General features: G+C 40.8%; 1 protein-coding gene across 2 annotated transcripts in view; it reads left to right on the top strand.

The window, feature by feature from the left end:
- CNTN1 (contactin 1) overlaps window positions 1–21,301 on the top strand; it is a 310,396-nt gene that overhangs the window by 263,627 nt on the left and 25,468 nt on the right. For both annotated transcript variants that reach the window (XM_084810709.1, XM_084810708.1), the window contains exons 19-22: window positions 6,395–6,515; window positions 8,350–8,508; window positions 10,114–10,263; window positions 16,237–16,307. In XM_084810709.1, coding sequence (XP_084666835.1) covers window positions 6,395–6,515; window positions 8,350–8,508; window positions 10,114–10,263; window positions 16,237–16,307 — 501 coding nt within the window. The remainder of the gene's footprint in view (window positions 1–6,394; window positions 6,516–8,349; window positions 8,509–10,113; window positions 10,264–16,236; window positions 16,308–21,301) is intronic.

Raw genomic sequence — 21,301 nt, 5'->3', positions numbered from 1 at the left:
TGGGTGGCCCTGCACGGCATAGCTTATGGCTTCACTGAGTTACGCAAGCCCCTTCGCCACAACAAGGCAGTGATCCATGAAGGGGTCTTAATCTTTTAGCTCTGGCTTTTTATATCTGTATTTTAAATCTCTTCATTGCCGCTAGGTTTTATTCTGATTGTACTGTTATATTGTGGTTTTAAGCATTTATATTTTATATTGTTTTATGCTGCACTTTGTGGTTTCAATTTTTGTAAACCACCCAGAGAGCTTCGGCTATTGGGCAGTATAGAAATGAAATAAGTAAAGAAAAAAAGAAAGAAAAAAAGAAATCATTTTTTTGCCACTGTTGCATCTGCAGAGTCATCCAGCTGAGTTATAGTTGTGAAAGGCTTTTCACATCAAGGACAAGTGAAAGTTGAGGAACAAGACTCAGTTGACAGCTGTGATGTTTTTGCTAGATCATTGTAGATAAAGTAGATTGCATCTGCTTTGACTTGGATATCATAATTATTGCAGGTCTTAATGGTGTCCTGTTGGTGCCTGCTTGGCATGTTGTAATGGATGCTTTCAACTTGTGAAGCCTGAGGAAGTGGACAGGAGAGTCCCTTTCTATGTCCCACATATTTTGGAGGCTTGGTTGACGGGATGACAGAAAGGGCCCCATCTGTGCCCACACCTAAATTGTCAAACTCTCTGCCCTGGGAGGTTTGAGACTTGGTCCCCTGTTTTACAGTATTTTGCCATCCAGCATAAATGTTGCTGTTTAGGCAGATGTTTGTTTTCTCAGATATATACATTTTATCCAATTCCTCTGTTTTATCTACTGTACCTGTCTGCTTTTATGATATTGTTTGTTGGGTGAGGGGATTATTGTATTTTATTGGTGGTTTTAATTGTTGGTAGCTGCTCTGTGTGGTACACCTTATTTGTTAAAAAGCCATGAAGTCAGTGCACAGGAATTTAGAACAGTGAAAACTTAAAACAATAAAAAGAAGGAGCAATAAAACATTAACGATATAATTTTAAAACAACAAAGAGTTTTGTGGCACCTTAAAGACTAATAAATGTAAACTGGCATAAGCTTTTGTGCTTATGCTTTCTATTGCATCTGGTGAGTTGAAGTGTCTATAAAAGCTTATGCCAGTATAAATTTGTTGGTATTTAAGGTGCCACAAGACTATTTGTTGTTTTTGCTGCAACACACTAATATAGCTACTCCTCTGGAAATTGTTACATAATTTTGGGAGCAATCCTATCTAGATAGGCGGCTGCCCCTGAACTCAGAGGCAGCCGCCTATCCAAAGCAGGGCAGGAGAAGCAGGGGGGGGGATCCTTCCCTCCGCGCTTCTCCTGCCCTGTTTTTTTTGGCTAGACAGCCGATTGAGGCTGTCTAGCCACAAGAGGATATGGGTGGGGAAGGAGGCTGCTGTACGACACATAGGATGCAGTTATGCTCTCCCCATCCCGGAATGCCCCCAGCCACGCCTCTTTCTGGCCGCTCTGCAGTCCTCTTGCGAGCACAGAGGATGGGGAGGCAGCACGGAAGTGGGGGGAGGTTGGTTCCCAGAAAAGTGGGGGGAGGTTGGTTCCCATCTAGCAGCCATTGGATTGCTCCTTAAAAGGCTACATTTAAAAGATGTGGCTTCACACTCTTTCTAAAATCAAAAAGAGTGAGTGCCCACTGTAGTTCTTGAGGGAGGACATCTCACAGTTTGGATGCAACAGAATGAGAAATGCATTCATTCCTCATCCATTACACATTTTTCAAACATTTTACTGATATGGAATTACTTCGAACATAGTGTAGAAATTCATACTAAGACATCTACTGTCATAAATTGATGAAGGGAAAATGCTGACTTGTCATGTATGAGTAGCAGAATTTAAAAGTAGGGTACATATCAGCCTGGTAGAGTACTTTTATAATGTAGGTCTTTTGCTTTAAATTTTGAGGAAACCTCCGAATGATAAATAGCATGTATCCTTTGGAACATCTCTGAAGATCCTATCAAAGTTTCCAGTTCATGATTCAGTTCTTCCTGTAGTTTGTAATCCAGCCAAGCTGAGGTTTTCAGTGAAAACATAATTGGACATGCATTTCTATGTTGTGGCTAAAACACGCTGCTGACCATGTTCATTATTTGCTTGGTAAGCTTTATTTTTACCTCTGAGCACCAACACTCCCATGGAGGAGTGGAAAGCTTGATTGCAAACCACTAAATGTTTGGTTCCATAGATATTTCATGTGCAAACTGATGCCATCTAGATATGAAGATTATTGCATACTTTCCTCCCTCAAATGTACTGTTGCATAGCTTCAACATGAGCTGCTTCAGCTACACATTATTTCTTTGGAGCTCTGTAGACGTATTGGTAAATTCAGCATTTTAGAAGTGTAATCAGACTTCAGACTCTAAAGCAGCCTTCACCAACCTGGCACCCTCCAGATATGTTGAACTATAATTCCCAGCACCTCCCAGCAGATGCCAGCTGGGGATGTTGGAAGGTGTAGTCCAACACATCTGGAGGGCATCAGGCCAGGAAAGCCTGCTCTAAAGTATATATCAGGCAATGTATAGTTCCAGGAATTTTTAGTTATATGGATTTGCATTAGCAAGATGATTAAATGAAAAACCTTTGAGATAATGTAATGGAGGGCTGCTTCACATGTTATTTTTCTACGTGAAGTCTTAGTATAGGAAGAAGAATGCATTTCATAATATATGAATGGCAACATGTGTCTTTTTCCCCCCATGGTTACATATTATGGGGAAACCAAAATATGCAGCAGCCTTATGTTTACAAAGACTACTGTTCCCATTTTATGAAGTGCATTTTTCCAACATGGAGAGTAACCCCTATGTGTGAAGCAATAATGAACAAGTTCCATATGAAATGAAACAGATCTTCCCTATACTTACTCATATTCAAATATTTGTTTCCTTTCCAGCAGGTATTAAAACATACCAGTTTGGGAATCTTAGTTGTTGAAAGTCAGATTATAAATATCTGAACACATAAATAATAGACATCAGTCTTGGCAATGAGTTTATCTTCCTGCCGCCCCCAGACAGTGGTATATTACTAAGATAACTGCACTTTTCACTACTGGAAATTCTGTTCATTTGTAAGTGGGCAGCTTCCATCAAGATTCATTAACAAAAACCTCAAAATATTTTTGCTTGCCCTGAAAGGTTCCTCCTTTGTATTTTTCCTAAAGCTTCAATAAACAAATATGAATGAACATCTCCATCACCTCACGGTTCTGGAATGAATTAGGGGAATTAAGGCAGTAAAATGTTAACCATTCCAAGATGGTATGATAGCAATTCAGCTCTTAATCTCTTCTAACATTTTACCACATATAAAAATGCTCTAGATATATTTGACAGGATGATCGAGGAGTTTATGAAAATACTTTAAAAGAGTAACATGCATGTAAATCAGTTAATTGATCTCCGTACATTTTCTTGGTAAACTGCAAAGTAGATTTATAAAGAAACTTGCCAAAGTAATGAAGCTGAGGTTACAGTGCTACACTTGTGTCTAGATTTTAATTATTTGTTGTGGAACTTAGTAGGAGTTGGACCTGAAGGTATAAATTCATATTTCAGACAGTGAACTGCTCCAAAACACTGTGTTACTTTATTTAATAATAGTTAATGTTTTTAAAAATACATTCCATACAAAACTACAGCTCTGCTTAAATCACAGCTATCAAATCAGTCTGAAGTGAAGTAAGTCAATGTTCCCAGATTCTCTACTTATGCAGGCCAAGGAGAATGATATTGTTATGAAGGTGAATTTTATTATTTATTTAAAACATTTATATCCTGTCTTTCCAATTATCACAAGTCCAAGGTGGCATACAGTTAATAAAATCAATTAACAAGGAAAATCAAACACTAAAAATGAACTATAAAATTAAGATAAAAGCAAGCACCAACAGAAGAGCAACAAGCAATCATCTACTTAATGTTTGGGAGAAATAAAACGGTTTTGACTGTCTTGGCACCCAAAGGATAACAATATCAGCACCAAGTGAATGTTTCTGGGGGGTGTTGTTGCCACAGCAAAAGCCTGATCCCCAGTTGCCACCTGCCCTATATCAGAATGCAGGGACATCTGGATTAGAGTCTCAAAAGATGATCTTAGATTAGAGATGGGCAGGTTCGTATAAGAGCAGATCGTTGTTCAGATACCTCTGTGCCAAGTCGTTTAATTATAAGTTAAAGCAGCACTTTGAATTGCACATGGAAACAAACTGAGAAAATACATTCCGAATGGTAACTTCTGGTGTGCACCCTCACCATCATATTCTGAACCAAGTGAAGTTTCCAAATGGTCTTCAAAGTTAACTCCACATTATAGCAATCTAACCTGAATGTTACCAGAAAGATAGATAACTATGGCTAGGCTATATCTGGCAAAGAGAGGCTGCAGTTGGTGCACCAGCCTAAGTTGGCAAAAGGCTCTTGGTACTATAAATGCACAGCTCATCCCAAATCTCTGGATGATCTCTTCTGGCGGTTTCATATAGATGTTAAATAGCAGGAAAAACCAGACACAGCCTTGTGGCACTTAGTATAAATGCCATGCTGCCAAATTAAAGTCCCTCAGTACCATCTCTGGAACCTACTGCTATATTGGAGTGGAACTACTAGAATAAAGTGCCCCAACTCCCAAACCAAACGAGGTTAAGAAGGATACCATGACTGATGATATTAAAAGCTGCTGCAAGGTCCAAGAGATGCTGCCTCTCATTCTCCCAGTGAAGGTAAGCAAGGGCAACCAAGACAGTCTCAGTACCAAAACTAGGACAGAGGCCAAATTGAAATGGATCCAGATAATCAGTGTCATCCAGGAGTGTCTGAAGTTTAATTACAACTTGAGCATTAAAGGTGACATTTGTGACTGCCCAATATTTGGAACAATTGTCTGGCTTAAAGAAGGGTTCTTTCAGTAGTAGTCTAACAACCAGCTCCTTTGAGGCAGCTAATACAACCAGCTCCTTTTCACAAGGAGGCATTTACCACCTCCTAAGCCCAACCAGCCATTCTCCCATGGCAAGATATAAGTCAAGAGGAACAATTTTTGTGAACCAGAGAGCCTCGGCTATGGGGCAGTATAGAAATATAATAAATGAAAAGTAATAAATGAAATGAACAAGCAAACAGGTTATATAATGCACATCTCCAAGCATCCTATCAGGATTCTTAGGTTGCAGCAACTGACATTTGTCTAAGCAATAGGGACAAGCTGGTTTTCTGGAATCATATGGTAATTGTTCTGCCTCCAAAGTGGTAGGAAGAGCACTTTTAGTCTGTAAAGTCACAGACTAAAGCTTAGCAAATAAGTCACAGGGGTGTGCTAAGAGTTTATCATCAATACCCTTGGGGCCTGTGCATGCAGGCTCCATGCAAACTGGAATACTTCCACTGGTCTGCGCTATATGGATATGATGATAGTGGTAGAAAAGTCTTGCTTTGCCACAATAGAGTAGGCTCTAAAAGGTGGTCGATTAGACTCTGCTCAAGTCCTTCTTCACTTAGGTCCTAGCTGTTATCTGCTGCTTCATTGCCCTGCTTCCTATGGTATTAGAGAGCTGACAGGACTCTATTCAGTAGGAGAGGGCACCTAGGAACACTCATCTCAGCCTCCCAGATCACCTCTGCATTCACAGATTGACCAGGGCTTTGATAGGAGTGTCATCCATGTCAATATGTCAAGGGCTGCCAGAAACCATTAAGATCCTGCTGCTCTGGCAAATGAGTTTAACATGTCCCCTATCCCTTTGTGCAGTCTGAGTGTTCATAAGTCTACACCTTACCAGGAAATTATCTGTCCATGATAAGGAAGTTGTTGAGAATTCTATGAGCCGCATCGCCAATAATCAGCCAGCAGAAAGAACCAAATCAAGTGTATAGCCCACCACGCATGTGGGGCAGATAATATTTTGGGACAGTCTTACAGCTTTTATGGCAGATGTAAAGTCCTGCCCCAGATAAGACTATCTCACCATGACTGTTGTTCAAACACATGGATCATAAATACCAGATTCAGGACCACTTCCACCAGCTCGAGCAGGGGGACTGTTAGGAAGAGAGTTGGTCAGTATACTAACAGAATTCTCAATATGTCTTACCCAAGTCTAGGTTCAAATATTCAAATACTCTGGTTTCTTACAAATGGAATCTGGAGAGACAGGGTGGGGTGGAGTTATAAGCAAACAACTTTCCAGTGCTACAGACAAGTCCGTGGTAGGTGACATGATGATTTGACATATATCTCTTTTTAGGAGTACATGGCCACAGATTGCATAGCATTTTATGGCAGTAATTTGGTGAGATGTGTAAGTGTAACATCCAAATTCAGAGGAGAATTACTGCTCTCTCTAATTTCGTTTTCATAGATAAAGTCCAATGGTGAACTTATCGTCAAAAATGCGCAACTGAGGCATGCTGGAAGATACACGTGTGTTGCTCAGTCAATTGTTGACAATGCCACAGCTTCAGCTGATCTTGTTGTGAGAGGTAAGAATTTTGTTTAAATGTATTTAGTTATTCATGTATTTATTTTATATCCCACCTTACTGTCAAAAATGGCACTCATGACAGCTAGCAATAATAAAATTGAGGTTAAGCAAAGCCTAATTAAAATATAAGATAAAATAAATGCACACATATAAAGGTAACACATTCTTTTAAAAAGAACTATTAACATGGTGGCTGGCAACGGGTAAATAATATTTAGCAATACAGCTGGAACAAATTTCTCTCCCCCACCTCTCCCCCTGAATGCTTACCAGAATGAAAAACAGCATCACGTAGTCTCATTCTGCCTTGTTACAGAGATTTAGAGAGCAATCATGTGGCCCTTAAACAGCATCGGGGGAGCAGGGGAGAATAGGATACTTCAGATTCCTGGATCAGAGGCTGGAGCCAGTGCTCCTACTTGGGACCCAGGAGTCCGAGCTGCTCTCCCTCACAGCTGGCGTGGAGAGAACCATGCCAGCTGCCTCTATGAGCTTGCCAATGTGAGCTCAGAGAGGAGGGAAAGGGGGCATGCCGGTGGGCGGGGAGGGGAGGGGACTGGGGAAGCGGGGATATAAGCTGTCGCCAGCCTTCCCCAGCCTCCGTTCCTCCCTCTCCCCGACGCCTCAGCTAGACAGGTGAAAACGCTTGTCTAGCTAAATTGCAGAGCGGGAGCAGCAACGTACCTCCACTTCTGCTTTGGATACTCGTAAGCCTCTGAGTTCAGAGGCTTACGAGTATCAAGGGTGGATCCCACAGAACTGCGCCCTTAAGCACGGATTGGTAGCATAGAGGAGCCAGGGGAGTGCTGCTGAATTTACCATACCACCCTCGCAATTCGTTACCACCTCTTAAGATATGAATGGGGGCAGTCTCACACCCTGTTTCTCTTTGCAACATAATTTGGGCTGGACTTTTCAATACTGGAAATTCTGTTCCGGCTGTATTGCTAAATATTATTTATTTGTTACATTCACATCCCACCTTTCCTCCAAGGAGTCCAAGACAGTGTACATAATCCTCTTCCTCTCTGTTGTATCCTCACAACAACCCTGTGATGTAGGTTAGGCTGAGAGTCAGTGACTGGCCCAAAGTCACCCATTGAGCTTCATGGCCAAGCGGAGATTAGAACCTGGGTCCTGCAAGTCCCAGTCCGGTCCAACACTCTAACCACTATACCACAGTGGGTCTCTCGCTAGCCCTATCTGTATAGGGGTGGGTGAGATCTCCTAACCTCTCCCTAGATTTAACCAGGAATGAACCAATTTTCTCCAAAAATTTTTAGAGAGAAATCATCTCATTTCTTAAGCCAGTGCAGGGTGCTCAGGAAATGAAAGGCCTCTCTCCCCACCCCTTTTAGTTATGTTTGTTTCAGGATCAAGGTGTCATTGATAACAGAGAAATATGGACTTGATTTCACTTTTGTTACTCTGATTAGATTCAGCAATATTAGTGTGATAGCATCAGCGCTGAGGAGGAAGGAGGACTTTTCTCTGCTTCCCCCTCCCTCAACATCACACTAACATAATGCAGAATGCATCAGTGCTTCCAGAGCAGTCTCCTTTGGAAGCTGTCACTGTTAAGAACCTTAGGAGTTTAGGTCCAAATTAAGCTTGGACAAATCCCCACAACACCCTTGATTTTATTATTGGGTTCTTAGGTGTGCAAAAGCTGCTGAATTACTGTATAAAATAACTGATCCTAATGAGAGATTTCCTGCAATGCCAAAGAGAATGCAATGCATTTTAAACTTTAAAAAAAATTATTTCTTGATATCTGCCTGTTTAATTCTTGATAAGATCATGTCATTATTTTTCATGGAAATATTTTTCAGGTCCTCCAGGTCCACCAGGAGGACTCAAAGTAGAAGAAATTAAAAACACATCTGTAGTTCTTACCTGGAGCCGCGGGACAGAAAATCATAGTCCTATTTCAAATTACACTATCCAGGCAATGACTTTTCTTTCTGACTACTGGAAGGATATGAAAACAGGTACGAGTAATATTGGAAATATTGGCTTGGAATCTAACGCTTCTGTTGTCATGTCCCCTCAGTGGAATTCCACTCATGGGATGCTCCCACCAGCAGAACAGTGGGGAGGGGGGGTGCCTCTTGTTCTCCCAAAAATCTGCTCCAGAGAGTTGGAGGCAAACTGGGACATATGTTGCCAAAAAGTGACATTAGCTTTTAATTTTACAAACATCTGTTCAGCCAGATGTTTGTACTATAACATAAGAAAAAACAAGAGAGAATTCTCAAGTGCCTAGGTGGTTTATTCATTCCCAATTTATTTTGTAATAAAGTTCCTTCTTCAGGAGCATTCTTCTTCAGCGCCTTTCCCCTTCGTTGGTTGTTCTATAACATCAAAATATTTTATCAACTGTTCGTGCACATGTGTATTATGCCAAAACTTCCCAAAAATTTCAGTTGTATGATTATTCAAAGCTATCCTAGTGCGTTCAATTATTTTATGAACAGTTGTCATGTCATATCTTGCTTCATATATATGTCATTGGATATGGGTCATATATGTGTTATTGTGTATTCTACCATGCTCAGATGGGAATATTATTTCAGTCAGTTGGACATGTGCACACATATGCAATATCACATACCCCAGTAATCTGAAAATGATCACTATGTGTTAGTTTACATATGATGTAATTTTTGGTGCTTTATGAAAAAGTGTAGACTTGTGAAAATTTGGACTATGCCACTGCTCTAATAATAAAATCTGGTGTTTAGAAGCCCATTCACACAATGGTGCTTGCAATGTATTGTATGCAAACCACAGCCACACATACATCCTGGCAATAACAGGTGAAAAATGTAATCAATTCAGACATAATATGTCAATCAAATATGCTGACAAGCTACTGAAAATGTAATTTGATGCTCCTTTTTTGTCATGTTGATGCCCTTAACATTCATTGAAAGAAACAGAGCACAAACTAGAAAATTCAGGTTGATCCTTATCTATTTTTAGCCTGTGTGAAATATTGGCTTCATCCGCAGAAAGGGGAATAGAATAATGGGCTCAAGTTACAGGAAGCCAGATTCCAGCTGAACATCAGGAAAAACTTCCTGAGTGTCAGAGCAATATGACAATGGAACCAACTACCTAGGGAGGTGGTGGGCTTTCCCACACTGGAGGCATTCAAGACGAGGCTGGACAGCCATCTGTCAGGGATGCTCTGACTTGGATTCCTGCATTGAGCAGGGGGTTGGACTCGATGGTCTCATAGGCCCCTTCCAACCCTACTATTCTATGATTCTGTGATTTCCATAGTTTCTTTTAGAATTTCTCAATGGTCTCTAGAATGTCAGATTCTCTCTCTCTCTCTCTCTCTCTCGGTCTATCTATCTATCTATCTATCTATCTATCTATCTATCTATCTATCTATCTATCTCAATCCATTGGAATGCCACCAGTTCAGGGACATTTCCCACCTGCATTTGATTCACTGCATTGCTGGCTCCTCATAAGTGACTGAACAGACAAGAAAGCCATTTTTGGCAACTGAAATACGAGCATGCCAACCTTGGATATTATTGTATGATGTTCTTTTGTTAAGTGATCTTTTTGTTTTCATTTAGATCCCCTAGTTGTTGAAGGAAATGCAGAGTCAGCTAAAGTGATTGATTTAATCCCATGGATGGAATATGAATTTCGGATAATGGCCACTAATATTTTAGGGAGAGGAGACCCTAGTATACCATCACAGAAAATTCGAACGGAAGGATCTCGTACGTACATGCTAATGCCTTGCCTGATTTAATTATAATTTTGAAGTCCAAAATAGTATGGTAATTTCAATATTTAATGAGTAATTGTACTGAATCACCATATTCAGCAAATGGATGCCAAGATTAACAAGATTTCTATGGATTCAGGTGAACAATTTTTTTTTGCATTCTACAATGTGTTTTGCAGTTTGCTAAGTGTGTGGTGGAATCACTTAGAATAATGTTATCAGACAAGATCCAGTGCATAAAGACCACTACAGCCACATGCATTTTCAGACAGGTCTCATTTGATTTTCACTATGTGGCAATTGTAGAACACAGTTGGTTGTCCAAGTCATCCCCTCCACATACCAAAACAGCATATTTTTAGAATGTTTATTTTTATCCCATCTAATTTCATGTAGATTGTGTTTAGTTTACAAAAACATAGTATTTTAGAAGATACTAAAGTTTTTGTGGATATGTGGAATGTTCACATTATGGTGCAGTTTTTGGAAGCTGGAGCAGAAACTGTTCTTATAGTGGCTTCAGGAGACCACAACTCAAAAGACCCACAAAAATTCCACACCACTGTTTCTAGGTGGAATATTTAAAGTATTGCTGCAGCACTACTTCCTGCAAATATCTGTGAGCTTTCAAGGGGCACTCAGTGCATCTCTTTTCTGGAATAATTTGGGGTGTTATGGTGTTGTACAATGATAAGGATTTCCCTGGCAGAAGCAGAAACCTTTTTGGAACTGAACCTGGTGTTTTCTGGCAAGTTCCGGACACGCTGTGTGAATAAAATAAGACCTCCAGGACAAGGAGGGGATGTCTTTTGCCTCCTTTTTTCCTGACCTAGAGGCCTTGGGCATATGACCCAACAGTCTACCAAAGTACTGGGGGCTGTGTTAAGCCCCAAAACTTCATTCCAGGGTAGAATTGCTAAGATCTAGTGCTAGCCCCTGCTGTTCCATCCCCCCTAGTGGTGACATCCAAAATCCACCAAGATGGGTATTTAACTTTCTCTCTGCTAAGTAAAAGAACCTCCATCCCAGGTTGTGGAACACTCAGTTTCAGTAAAGAATAAAGGTAATGAGAATATAACCCTGACTGGATTAGAAACATTCAGGTTCATGTTTGGGAGGTCTAGGCCTCTGGGCTATGCTATGCTCTCATCCTGATTTAACAATTGTTACTTTCTCCTGGAACATAAAACCTACACTCTTGCCCAAGCTTTATACCTTCATGGACTTTGCCCCCAGTTACGCTGAGGCTTCAAAAAATCCCCCTTTGGGAACTGTTTAGCTCTGTTTGAGATGCAGTTCATGTCCAGGACTTTGACAAGAATAAGATGTAAATGTAAGGCAACATTTACAGTGCAGCTAGCATAAGTTTGGAAGGCTTGGAGGGTGATTTTTAAAACCATTTTTTTTGCATTCTTGAAATATTATTGTAATTGACCACCCAGTCCAAAATGCAGCTGATGAGAGTCTGTCCATCACTAATTAAAAAAACACGTCTGCCTTACTGATTCTGAAACCTTTGGGCTGTGCTATCCCCCTCCCAACCAAATATCCCAGTCCACTAATGGGATGTTTTTATTTATCCCTTTCTGGACTTGAGGGCGTTTGTTTTGAGATGTAGAGCCTTCAGACTGCCCTTCTATATACAGCATGAAGTGGCTTAATGCAAGCAACAGAAACTGCCTTGGAGTGTTGGTGCATAGGTTGTTACTTGGTAGTCAAGGAAGAAAATAGGCAAATACTGCATTATGATCCTAGGAAAACATGCCGAAGTGCGCTTGCGTGTTGGGCTAGATAGTGTTGGTTTACAGCTGATTAAAAGCTTCTAATGCAGTATCAAAGGCATGACCTTATCCTCCATAACACATGCTCTAGTTTGTCCAATTGCTTAATGTTAGATCTCAGCACACAGTTGTGCATATTCTTTAGCTGTCAATAGGTATTACTTTTTCTACATGAAGAATTAGCACAGTTCTTATTGTTCCAGATAATGCATGCTGTTTTGACTGTATGAAGGAGATAACAGTGTTTCTCTGGGAAATCATATGTCACTGCAGAAATACCCAGCAAAGCCTACGTGTCATTCTTCAGCAAATTCTAAATTATTCTTTTGTACTTGCTTTTCGGTCCAGATATTGGCTCATTGTCTTGAATGAATGCATATCTGAAGTATAAATGTGTACTGCTAAAAATAAGCACCAGTATTCTCTTGAACCTGGCATTGGTTTGGGGATTACAGACACATTGGCTAGACAGGCTGTTTAAAAGAGGAAAGTAAGCTTCCATGAAAAAAAATCCCTGTAATTCTAAGTAAAACACTCTAGAAGAGATGTGATGTGCGTGGCATAGAGGGAGGGTCCCACTGCATCCCCCAGTGAAAGTGCACCATGTCCACAATCCTTAGTCCACCATCCTCTACAATCTCCCAAGTGCTTAGAGTGAAGTGAGATGGGCATATTGGGGGTTTTATACATATGGAACTTCCAAGCATGTCCAAAGCACACCTGTGAGAAAAACGATTACATCAGTCATGTCCCATGGCCTTTCCTTAGTAAAATGGTGTACCTAACAAATTGAAATTAATATGTTTAGGATAGTTTATCTCCCAGGAATGGGAAAAAATGAAAAAGCTAACTTTCTAGCTATACTGTTTTTGCAATGATTTATTACACTTTTAGAGAGCAATCCTGTGGTCCCTAGACAGAGTCGGGGGGGGGGGATAAGATAGTTCGGATTCCTGGATCTGAGGTCAGAGACAGTGCTCAGAACCTGGGACCCAGGAATCTGAGCTCCCCTCCCTCTCTTAACCGGCTGCCTCTCCGAGGTTGCAAAAAGTGACCTCAGAGGGGAGAGAAAGGGGGTGTGCCAGTAGGTGGGGAGGGAAGGGGACAGCTTATGCTGTATCCCCAGGCCTCCCCAGCCTCCTTCCCTCCCCCTCCCCAATACCACAGCTAGATGGGCAAAAAAGCCCATCTAGCGATGACAGAGCTGGAGGAGTGCAGAGGTTTATGGCCATCTGCATAGGATTGTGCCCTTAATGTTTTACATGCGCTAGACCAGAACTAAAGGAATATCTTGTTTTGGCAGTATCAAGTCTCTATGTCTGATCATGCCTGTAATCTACTGCTAAGGTGCTAGGTGGCTAGTGGTGCTGAAGAAATCTTCTGCGGACCCAAATGAGGCCAATTTTCCAGGAATCCAACTTCCGGAGTCCACAGTGGACCAACTCCCCTTATCTGTGCATCCTCGGATTTTGCGTGGGGTGGCTCCCGTCTTCCTAAAAGGCATGATAGGCCTTTTCTCCCCTATTGTGGGAAAATTATACCATAATTGGGATATTTTACACCATTTGCGGCATTAAAGCACTTACTTCTTCCTAAATTGTGGCATAAACGGCACATCGGGGAGTTCACCCATCCCTAGGTGGCAGATGTATATAATAATAGGTCTCCCAATTTGTTAAAAAAAAGTGATAAGTAGCTAGAAAAGGCTACAGCTCCTCACTGGTATAACAGCAGGGCATTTTTACACATACACACACACACACACACTCCCCCTCTCACTTCCTTTTCCACTCAGGTTCCTTTTCCACCTACGTAGGTAGATATAGGATAGAAAATAAACCACTGTTTTTAATAGCATCCATCAGCAGCAACCCTAAAAATAAAACAAAACAATGAATTTTGCTACAGTGCAAAGTGTCTAGCAACTGTTTTTCAAAATCATTTAGCCCTATGTAGATATTCAGAATGTATGTGGACTTGGCAGTTACACCTGCCTTCCCTGCCCCCACCCCAGGCATCCTGCTCACAGGTCGTCCATTGGCTTTTCTACTGGCGTAGTGCTCAAGGTACTGTGGCCTAAAACACACAATCTGTACACTTGATTTTGTTGTGTACAAATAATGCAACTTAGGTCTCTGCACACTGGATTCTATATGTGTAGTCCTCTATGCATGTCATGACCCAGACTTCCAGCAGTGACTTGGGCACTAATGTGTACTTACGGGGCTGTGGAATCAGGAGGGCCAGTGGCACAAATTAGAGCTGTGTGCAAGTGGCTTCTCAAAATTCTCTAGCATATTTGTGGGGAAAGAAATTGGGGGGACAATTTCACTGAATTTCTCCTAGGGGAGGAGAAGTTCTCCGACATTTTCTCACAGATAGGGCTCACTGTTGGGCAGGGGTTGTAGCTTCTTTCTTTCTTTCTTTCTTTCTTTCTTTCTTTCTTTCTTCCTAAGGGTTTTTGGTTTATTGCACTGCTTCTGCAGGTAGCAACAGCATCAACTGTGTTGAGGCTTCCATTTGTTTTTGAGGCAGAATTTTGAATTTCTTTTGGTGGTATTTTTGAGCTTACCTACTCACTGTGAGGTGGCCGAGGGCACTGAGTGTATTTTCTCTCTGTCTTGCACATCTTTCCATTGCTCTGCAGTCTCCAGGCCACCTGCACTTCCTGAACTGAAAAAGCCCCATGGGGGGAATTGCCTCATGATGCCCTCCTCATGATGGCTTTAACTGAAGTGCGGGAAGCTGAGAAGGCTACAGGCTGCCACGGAGATTATTGTATAATAACAGACAGGACACACACGTACACTCCTCAGCCACCTCAGAAGTAAAGTTAATACAAGAACCCCAAACCCAACCCATGAGAATTTCTCTGAAATGTCTTCTCCTGTGAATTTCTTTTTGAAAGCAATTTCTTTCAAAAAGCTTTTTGAAAGCAACAAAGAGAATGGTTGAAAAAATGTGGGAGAAATTTTCGGCACAGCACTTGCACAACCCCGCTCAGGTGCAGGAGGGCCAGTAGCAGAACCCACTGAGCGTGAGTAAGCAACCAGAGACCTTCCAAAATCAAGACCCCCATACCAAGGCCTCTAGTGATACCAGCTCCCAAGCCAGCCCCACCAAAGGGCCAACACCCTCATCCCCGAGATCATCACACGCCATCGAATCTATGCACAACCAGAGGCAGTGCATGCCCCAAAATAGAGTACCAGTCTTCAGGCCAGAGAGCTATCCCTTTAAGAATTAAAGCAAAGGGAAAGAGCCTGGGAGGGGTATTTAGGTGAGGGTCTGTAGAAGAGTTCAGTTGGCACACAGCCCTTGTCCAAAGAACTTGTCTCTTCCCTGGGACCTGTCCAAGATCCTGAAGCATGTGTCTCTTTCCATTCTTTCCCCGACTCAGTTCTTGACCAGTTAAGTTGCTACACAGCACTGCCTGTTGGTCCCTTACTCTTGCTACCTTTCACAGCCCACTCCATAACTTGCTCCATCCAGGCTCCACCATGGGCTTATCCTGCTAAGGCAGGACAATGCAAACAAGAAATCCAATACATGAATGGAAGGCAGGGTCAGGATGGGCAGTCAGTGGGGGTGGGGCAGGCTAATGCAATTCAAATCCTTTTGCTGTAGGTACATTCCAAGAGAGGTTTTGTTACCACTGTGTGACTTCTGTTGTTTTGGACAACTCAAGTATTTGCCGTACAACTACAAGTGTTCTTTAAGACCCTAGAATTAGATTCTCCTTGATGGTGTTGAATGTTATGTGCTGTGAGTTGTGCATAGTATCATTACTTATAAGCTATTCATACATGTAAAATTTAAGTATGTGCTTATGTGTTTGACCATAAAAGAGTTAATCCTTGAGTACAAACCATTGAGGTAAGAACGGTAAATCCTCCAGATGTCCAGTTACTGAAAAATAAAACATAGTGACTAATACAATCAAGAAAAATGGTTAATTGCAGCCAAGCCTAGATTCAATCATTGAGGGAAATGGGCATGCTTCTTCTGGCACATCTTGCATTTGGCAAGCCCTGAGACTTTCTCAGCTATCACAGGCTGTCATTACTATAATGGTGTGGGTCTTTGGGGCTCATTGGCATTCTTAATAAAAGGGAAGAAATTAAATACTGGTTTCTTTAGTTCATGAAAGTGGAGAAAACATGTCTTCTTTTTTGATTATTTAGCACCCAATGTGGCTCCTTCAGATGTTGGAGGAGGGGGTGGCAGCAATCAAGAACTGACAATAACATGGGTGGTAGGTATTATAACGCAACTACACTTATTGTGCATTCTGTTAAAAAGGAACTGATCCTGCTGACGTTGAACCAAGGGTTCTTGGCTGGTTATGTGTGTTAACATCAAGAGTGTGGGCCACTACAGAATTTTAATGCTCAGTTTTTGTTACTAGTATGTGATCTTGGTTTTGAAGATATGTGTTGTTTTTAAATTCATTTCATCATTTGTGGGAACTCATCCTAATAGTAAAAATTCATAACCAGATTAAAATTAATGATGGTGTCAACATTTGGAATTACCTGGTTAATCTGTCAAACTCATAATACTTGGCTGTATTACAACAGAGCCTTCTTTGCATGTTCTCTTGAATGCAGGCGGGGTTAAACTGGGAATGGGGAAGGGGCTGCACAAGCTACCCTACCTCGAATGTCCCTGTGTGTGCCAGCCAAACCCCTTTAGTTGCCCAAACATGCTGTATTGACTGGCAAGGTCATGCAGGGGAGTTCTACTCATGAATGCAAGTAGAACTCTCAGCAGAATTGGGACCCTTGCTTTATCAGGATTCCCAGTTGTGTGGCCAGTTCTACTCACATTCAAGCAATCATGAGTAGAACTCCCTACAGACTATGCTGTTCATGGCAAAGTTGGGGAGGTGAGAAGGGTGCATCCCCATGGGGGTGTTGGGCTAATATGCATGGCCCCATCCTTGTCCCAATTTAAGCCCTCACACATTGCACGAAGAGGGCTAAGATAATTTCACACATATGCATTCAGCAGACCTGGTGCCTGAACCCAGCTGTTGATTTCTGAGGACTGTGTGGTCAGACAACCCAACCAAGTAGCTTTTTGTTTGATGGATATCTTCTCCTTGCAGGTAAATTATCTTGATTGTTTCTTGCAAATGTTGTATCTGGTTGTAGTCTCCCATCCAAATCTCAACCCTTCTCTTGTTCCCAGGTGTGTTTTGTTTGGGGGAGGCTGATTGAATTTCCAAGCAGCACTCCACTATACTGATGCTGTTGGGTGGGTGCAGGGTAGGTGAATCAAACTACAATACCCAAGCACAGTACAAAAATTTGCACGTGCATAGTCCCTTCAGCACTCATGAGCCAGGAGAGAACCCTTGGAAACAGACAAGTTTTTCTGACTGCTCACTGAGAAAGTTTGTAAATACCAAGCTGATTTTGAATTGAGCCAGGGAGAGCTTGCCTGTCACTTTTAAAGTCACCATGCAGTGGAATCTTTTTAGTGCCCTTCAAAAGGCAAAAATGCAATATAGGAATTATTCTTAAGATCATCCCTTCTTAAATAGAAAGTGAATTGCTTTGGAAAGAGTCCCTTGCTTGTTACTCTTAACAAAGTTTTAAAAAGTTATTTCTGCAACTCTACTACACAAGTGTCCTCACAACTCTGGAGCTTCCTTACCCTCATGATGTGGCCTATGGGATTAGAGAGGCTAAACATTTAAACAAATTTAAAATAATAAAGTGAGAGGACATGATAAATGCTGGTTTGTTTCATGAGTAGTCCATCTGATCTAATATTTGTCTCCAATGGTAGATGACAACATGTTGTTATCAAAGCAAGCACATTTTAAGAGTATGCCGGTCATTTCAACTATTCCAACCATCTGCTGTTTAAAGCAATGCTTTTCACTATGTGATCCATGGTCCATATTTTGCAGACTTGAAGCCACACACAGGATATTAGAGTGCTTCCAGATGAGGCTTTTCTCATGCTATCTCCCTGCCTCATTAATGGAATGTTATGGGGGGGGGGGTACAGATGATGTTTTCCACTCCCGCTCAGTGCTTTCTGATGGCTAGTGCTAAGGCTTCTCCATCTGGAAGTATCCTCTGGAAGCATCTGGAAGTGTTTGGGGAAAGAAGTTATTTATCAGAAATATTGTCCACCTTCATCCTTCTACTATCTATCATAGAGTAGCTATTGTTTTAGTATTCTCTTGTGGGCATGTTATGTTTTGCCCAAAACAAAAGTAGCTGGCAGGTGGAAGACAACCATGGCGTTCTTGCAGCTAAGAATTTACTTAGCTGAAATGTGTGAAAAGGTCAGTATATCAGTCCCAGTGGAGCCACCTGTGGGTTGGCATAGCCACAGTGTATGTTTTGTTACGTTTTCTTCTTGATAGCTGTTTTACAACTTCAGGCACAAGACTCTCTGCAGAAAACTTTTCAGCCATCAGACATGTTCTATATATTATATACATATATATATTTCCCATTCATATATGAGCCCTATATGATTGCTGAATAACAGTGCCTTATAATCTATTAGTGCAGCATCCTCATGCTTCCATATTGACTCAGGGGATACCTTTTGACCGTTACATTGTCTGTGTTTGAAGGCTGCATTTAATCATTTCACAAAACACGCACCCCTGCATGGGGCTCTGTTTTAATGAGCAACATTGTTCCTATGTCATATTTTCAGCAATTGTGATTAATGGTCAGTCTCAGGGTTTTTGAGCAGTGTTCAAATTATGGAGGGACAGGAAGAGCAGAGGGGAACCAGCCCCCTCATCCTTTGTGAGGGCTCCCTTTCCTACTGTTTTAGAAGACTACAAGGGTATGGTTCTTGTTCTTTTTATTCTTTTAAGGTTTCGTTGTTTTAAATTGTACTCTTCCTTGATGGCTTTTTAGCAGATATGGTAGCATATAAATGTTAATAGTAAATATAAATATAATAAATTTGGCTAAAACCAGGCTAGGGCATGAGGCTTGCAGATTTCATCAAAGGGCTTCCTTCCTCCCCCCCCCCAATTTGAGCACTGCTTTTGAGGGTCTGATTTTGATTAACATGTATCTTCCATGAACATGCCCTCATGAACCCATTCCCATGTGATGACTGTATTCATCTTCAGATGTGGGTCAGAAGCTTCCCAGGTTCTCTTCATATTAGTAGTAAGCCCAGTGGCTGTATATTGCTTTGTAAGTACCAAGAAATTCTCTTTATGATAATCCAGGAACAAACAATAGTTGTACAAACTAGTACCTGAGAGATTAGTGTTAGTTTTATTCACACTTTCATATACCACCCTGGAATCCTTTCCATGAAGGATGGTTAAGAAAATTTAAAGCAAACAAACAAAATACTATTGTATTTTAATGCCTTCTTAAAGAGGCTTCAGGATAACATTATACATATTTTTTAAACAAAAATGAATGTGTCTTGTGTTTATTACTCCTTTTTATTTGTTGTCTTCTTTGTCTTGGTATTGCTTTTAAAAACCCCCCACCAACACTGCATGTATAAACTTTTGTACTATAAAATCTGCATCTTTGGTCAAATAGCAAGTTACAGCTGGGAAAACACCGACTGTCAAAAACAAAAAGTTAGAACTGAACTTCATGCTAAGTAAATGGCTTATTATCCACTTACTAATATCTGATGGATATTTTCTGATGAATGTTTTCACTTAAAAGTGGCACATTGGAAGTTCTAAATTCCCCTGGAAGATGTTTACCTGTAAATATATGGAATATTGTATCCGTTCATATCCTTGTGGGTTTATATGAAACCCATAAGGATAAAAAGTAGTTCCAGCTTTTTAAAATACTAGCAACAGTAGTAGGTATATACATATATTACTTGAACATGAACAAATGACCACTGTAAATTTGCTTTTTAGAATTTTTATCAATTTGTGCAGTACTTAAAAAAATACTTTTGGTTGGATCCAGATGTGCCCTTCCACAAATGAAAGGACTCCAACCATTCGCAGGATGTATTCAGTTCTAGCAAAAGCTCCTGCTGGACAAAAGGGAGGGAGATTATTTTCGCCAATTCCTTCCCTTCCTCTGAAAAGCTGCTTCTGATGGTCAGGGAACACTCCAATTCAGTGTGGAGGTAGCACTTTTAGAGAGAAGTCAGAATCAGTGAAAATCACCTACCCCACTTCATCCAGCGGAGTATGTGTAAGTAGAATTCCACTCTGGGAAATCTGAATAACACCCATATTTTTTCATGATGTTTCCTTTTGTTTTTGGGAAAAAAATTGTCTCTTAAAAACACATGTCATAAAGTTAAAAAAAATAAAATATCTTAATATTGACAACTGTTGACTTTCAGAAGCAAGAAAAGAATTGCAGTGACACATCTTGTGCTGCATGTGGAGACCCATATCCTTAGCCATGTTGGCACTGTGAAGAGCTGGATAATTTCCAGCCGTGACTGTATTTTTAAAATAACAACAAAGGGGATGGTGACTAATGCAAGATCAGAGAGTAACAAAACAAGATCACTTCGTTCTTTCAGATGGACCCAAATAAATTTATATACCAATTGTTTTTCTCAGCTAATGGGAGGCTTTCTCTTCTCTTCAGAAATGGGCAGCTAATTTACCTTCCCTCCCCCCCCAAAAAAATAGGTGGGTAGGATTTAATTGATTTCCTTATCAGTAATTCCCAACATGTCCTTGAACATGTATATCAAGGATATAAAAGTATTTTATTTTCACTGTCAGCCTGGCTCAGTGTAAATAAATAGGTTCATATAAGGCTGAGTGTTAGTTTTCTAAAATGTGTGTACTTTGCATTTGGTATTCCAATAACTGCATAAGTTATTCCATAAGAAGAGAATGCAAGGCAGGTTGGCACACCTGCAGGATTTACAGTGATTCATTAAGCCCCAAAGGGTGAGACATTCAGGAACTTAAACTACTTTCAAATCTTGTTTTGGAAATAGAGTGAAAGGGATATGAAGTTCCTTCCACTGTTCTGCTACTTCTAACCGTTTTTCTTAATGCAGATGAAAAGTTAGTATTTATGTTTCCTTTTGAGGACTAGACCGACATTAGGACTAAAAGTTAGTATACATTTTCATTTTTAAAGCTATCTCTTCTATGTCCCATGTGATTAAAAGGAGATACAGTTGTTGATTTCCTGCTCTCTGAAACTTTTCTGTGGCAGCAATCCATGTTTCGGTCTCCCTTTAAACATGTAAAAGCACATTTAGAAGAATAAGTAGACATGGCAGAATTGTAGATATCCCAGA

The sequence above is a fragment of the Heloderma suspectum genome, chromosome 7, assembly GCF_057233095.1.
Source record: "Heloderma suspectum isolate Gila_16-S chromosome 7, 16-S_ref, whole genome shotgun sequence".
NCBI lineage: Eukaryota > Metazoa > Chordata > Lepidosauria > Squamata > Helodermatidae > Heloderma > Heloderma suspectum.
This window is presented reverse-complemented; position numbering and strand designations above follow the sequence as displayed.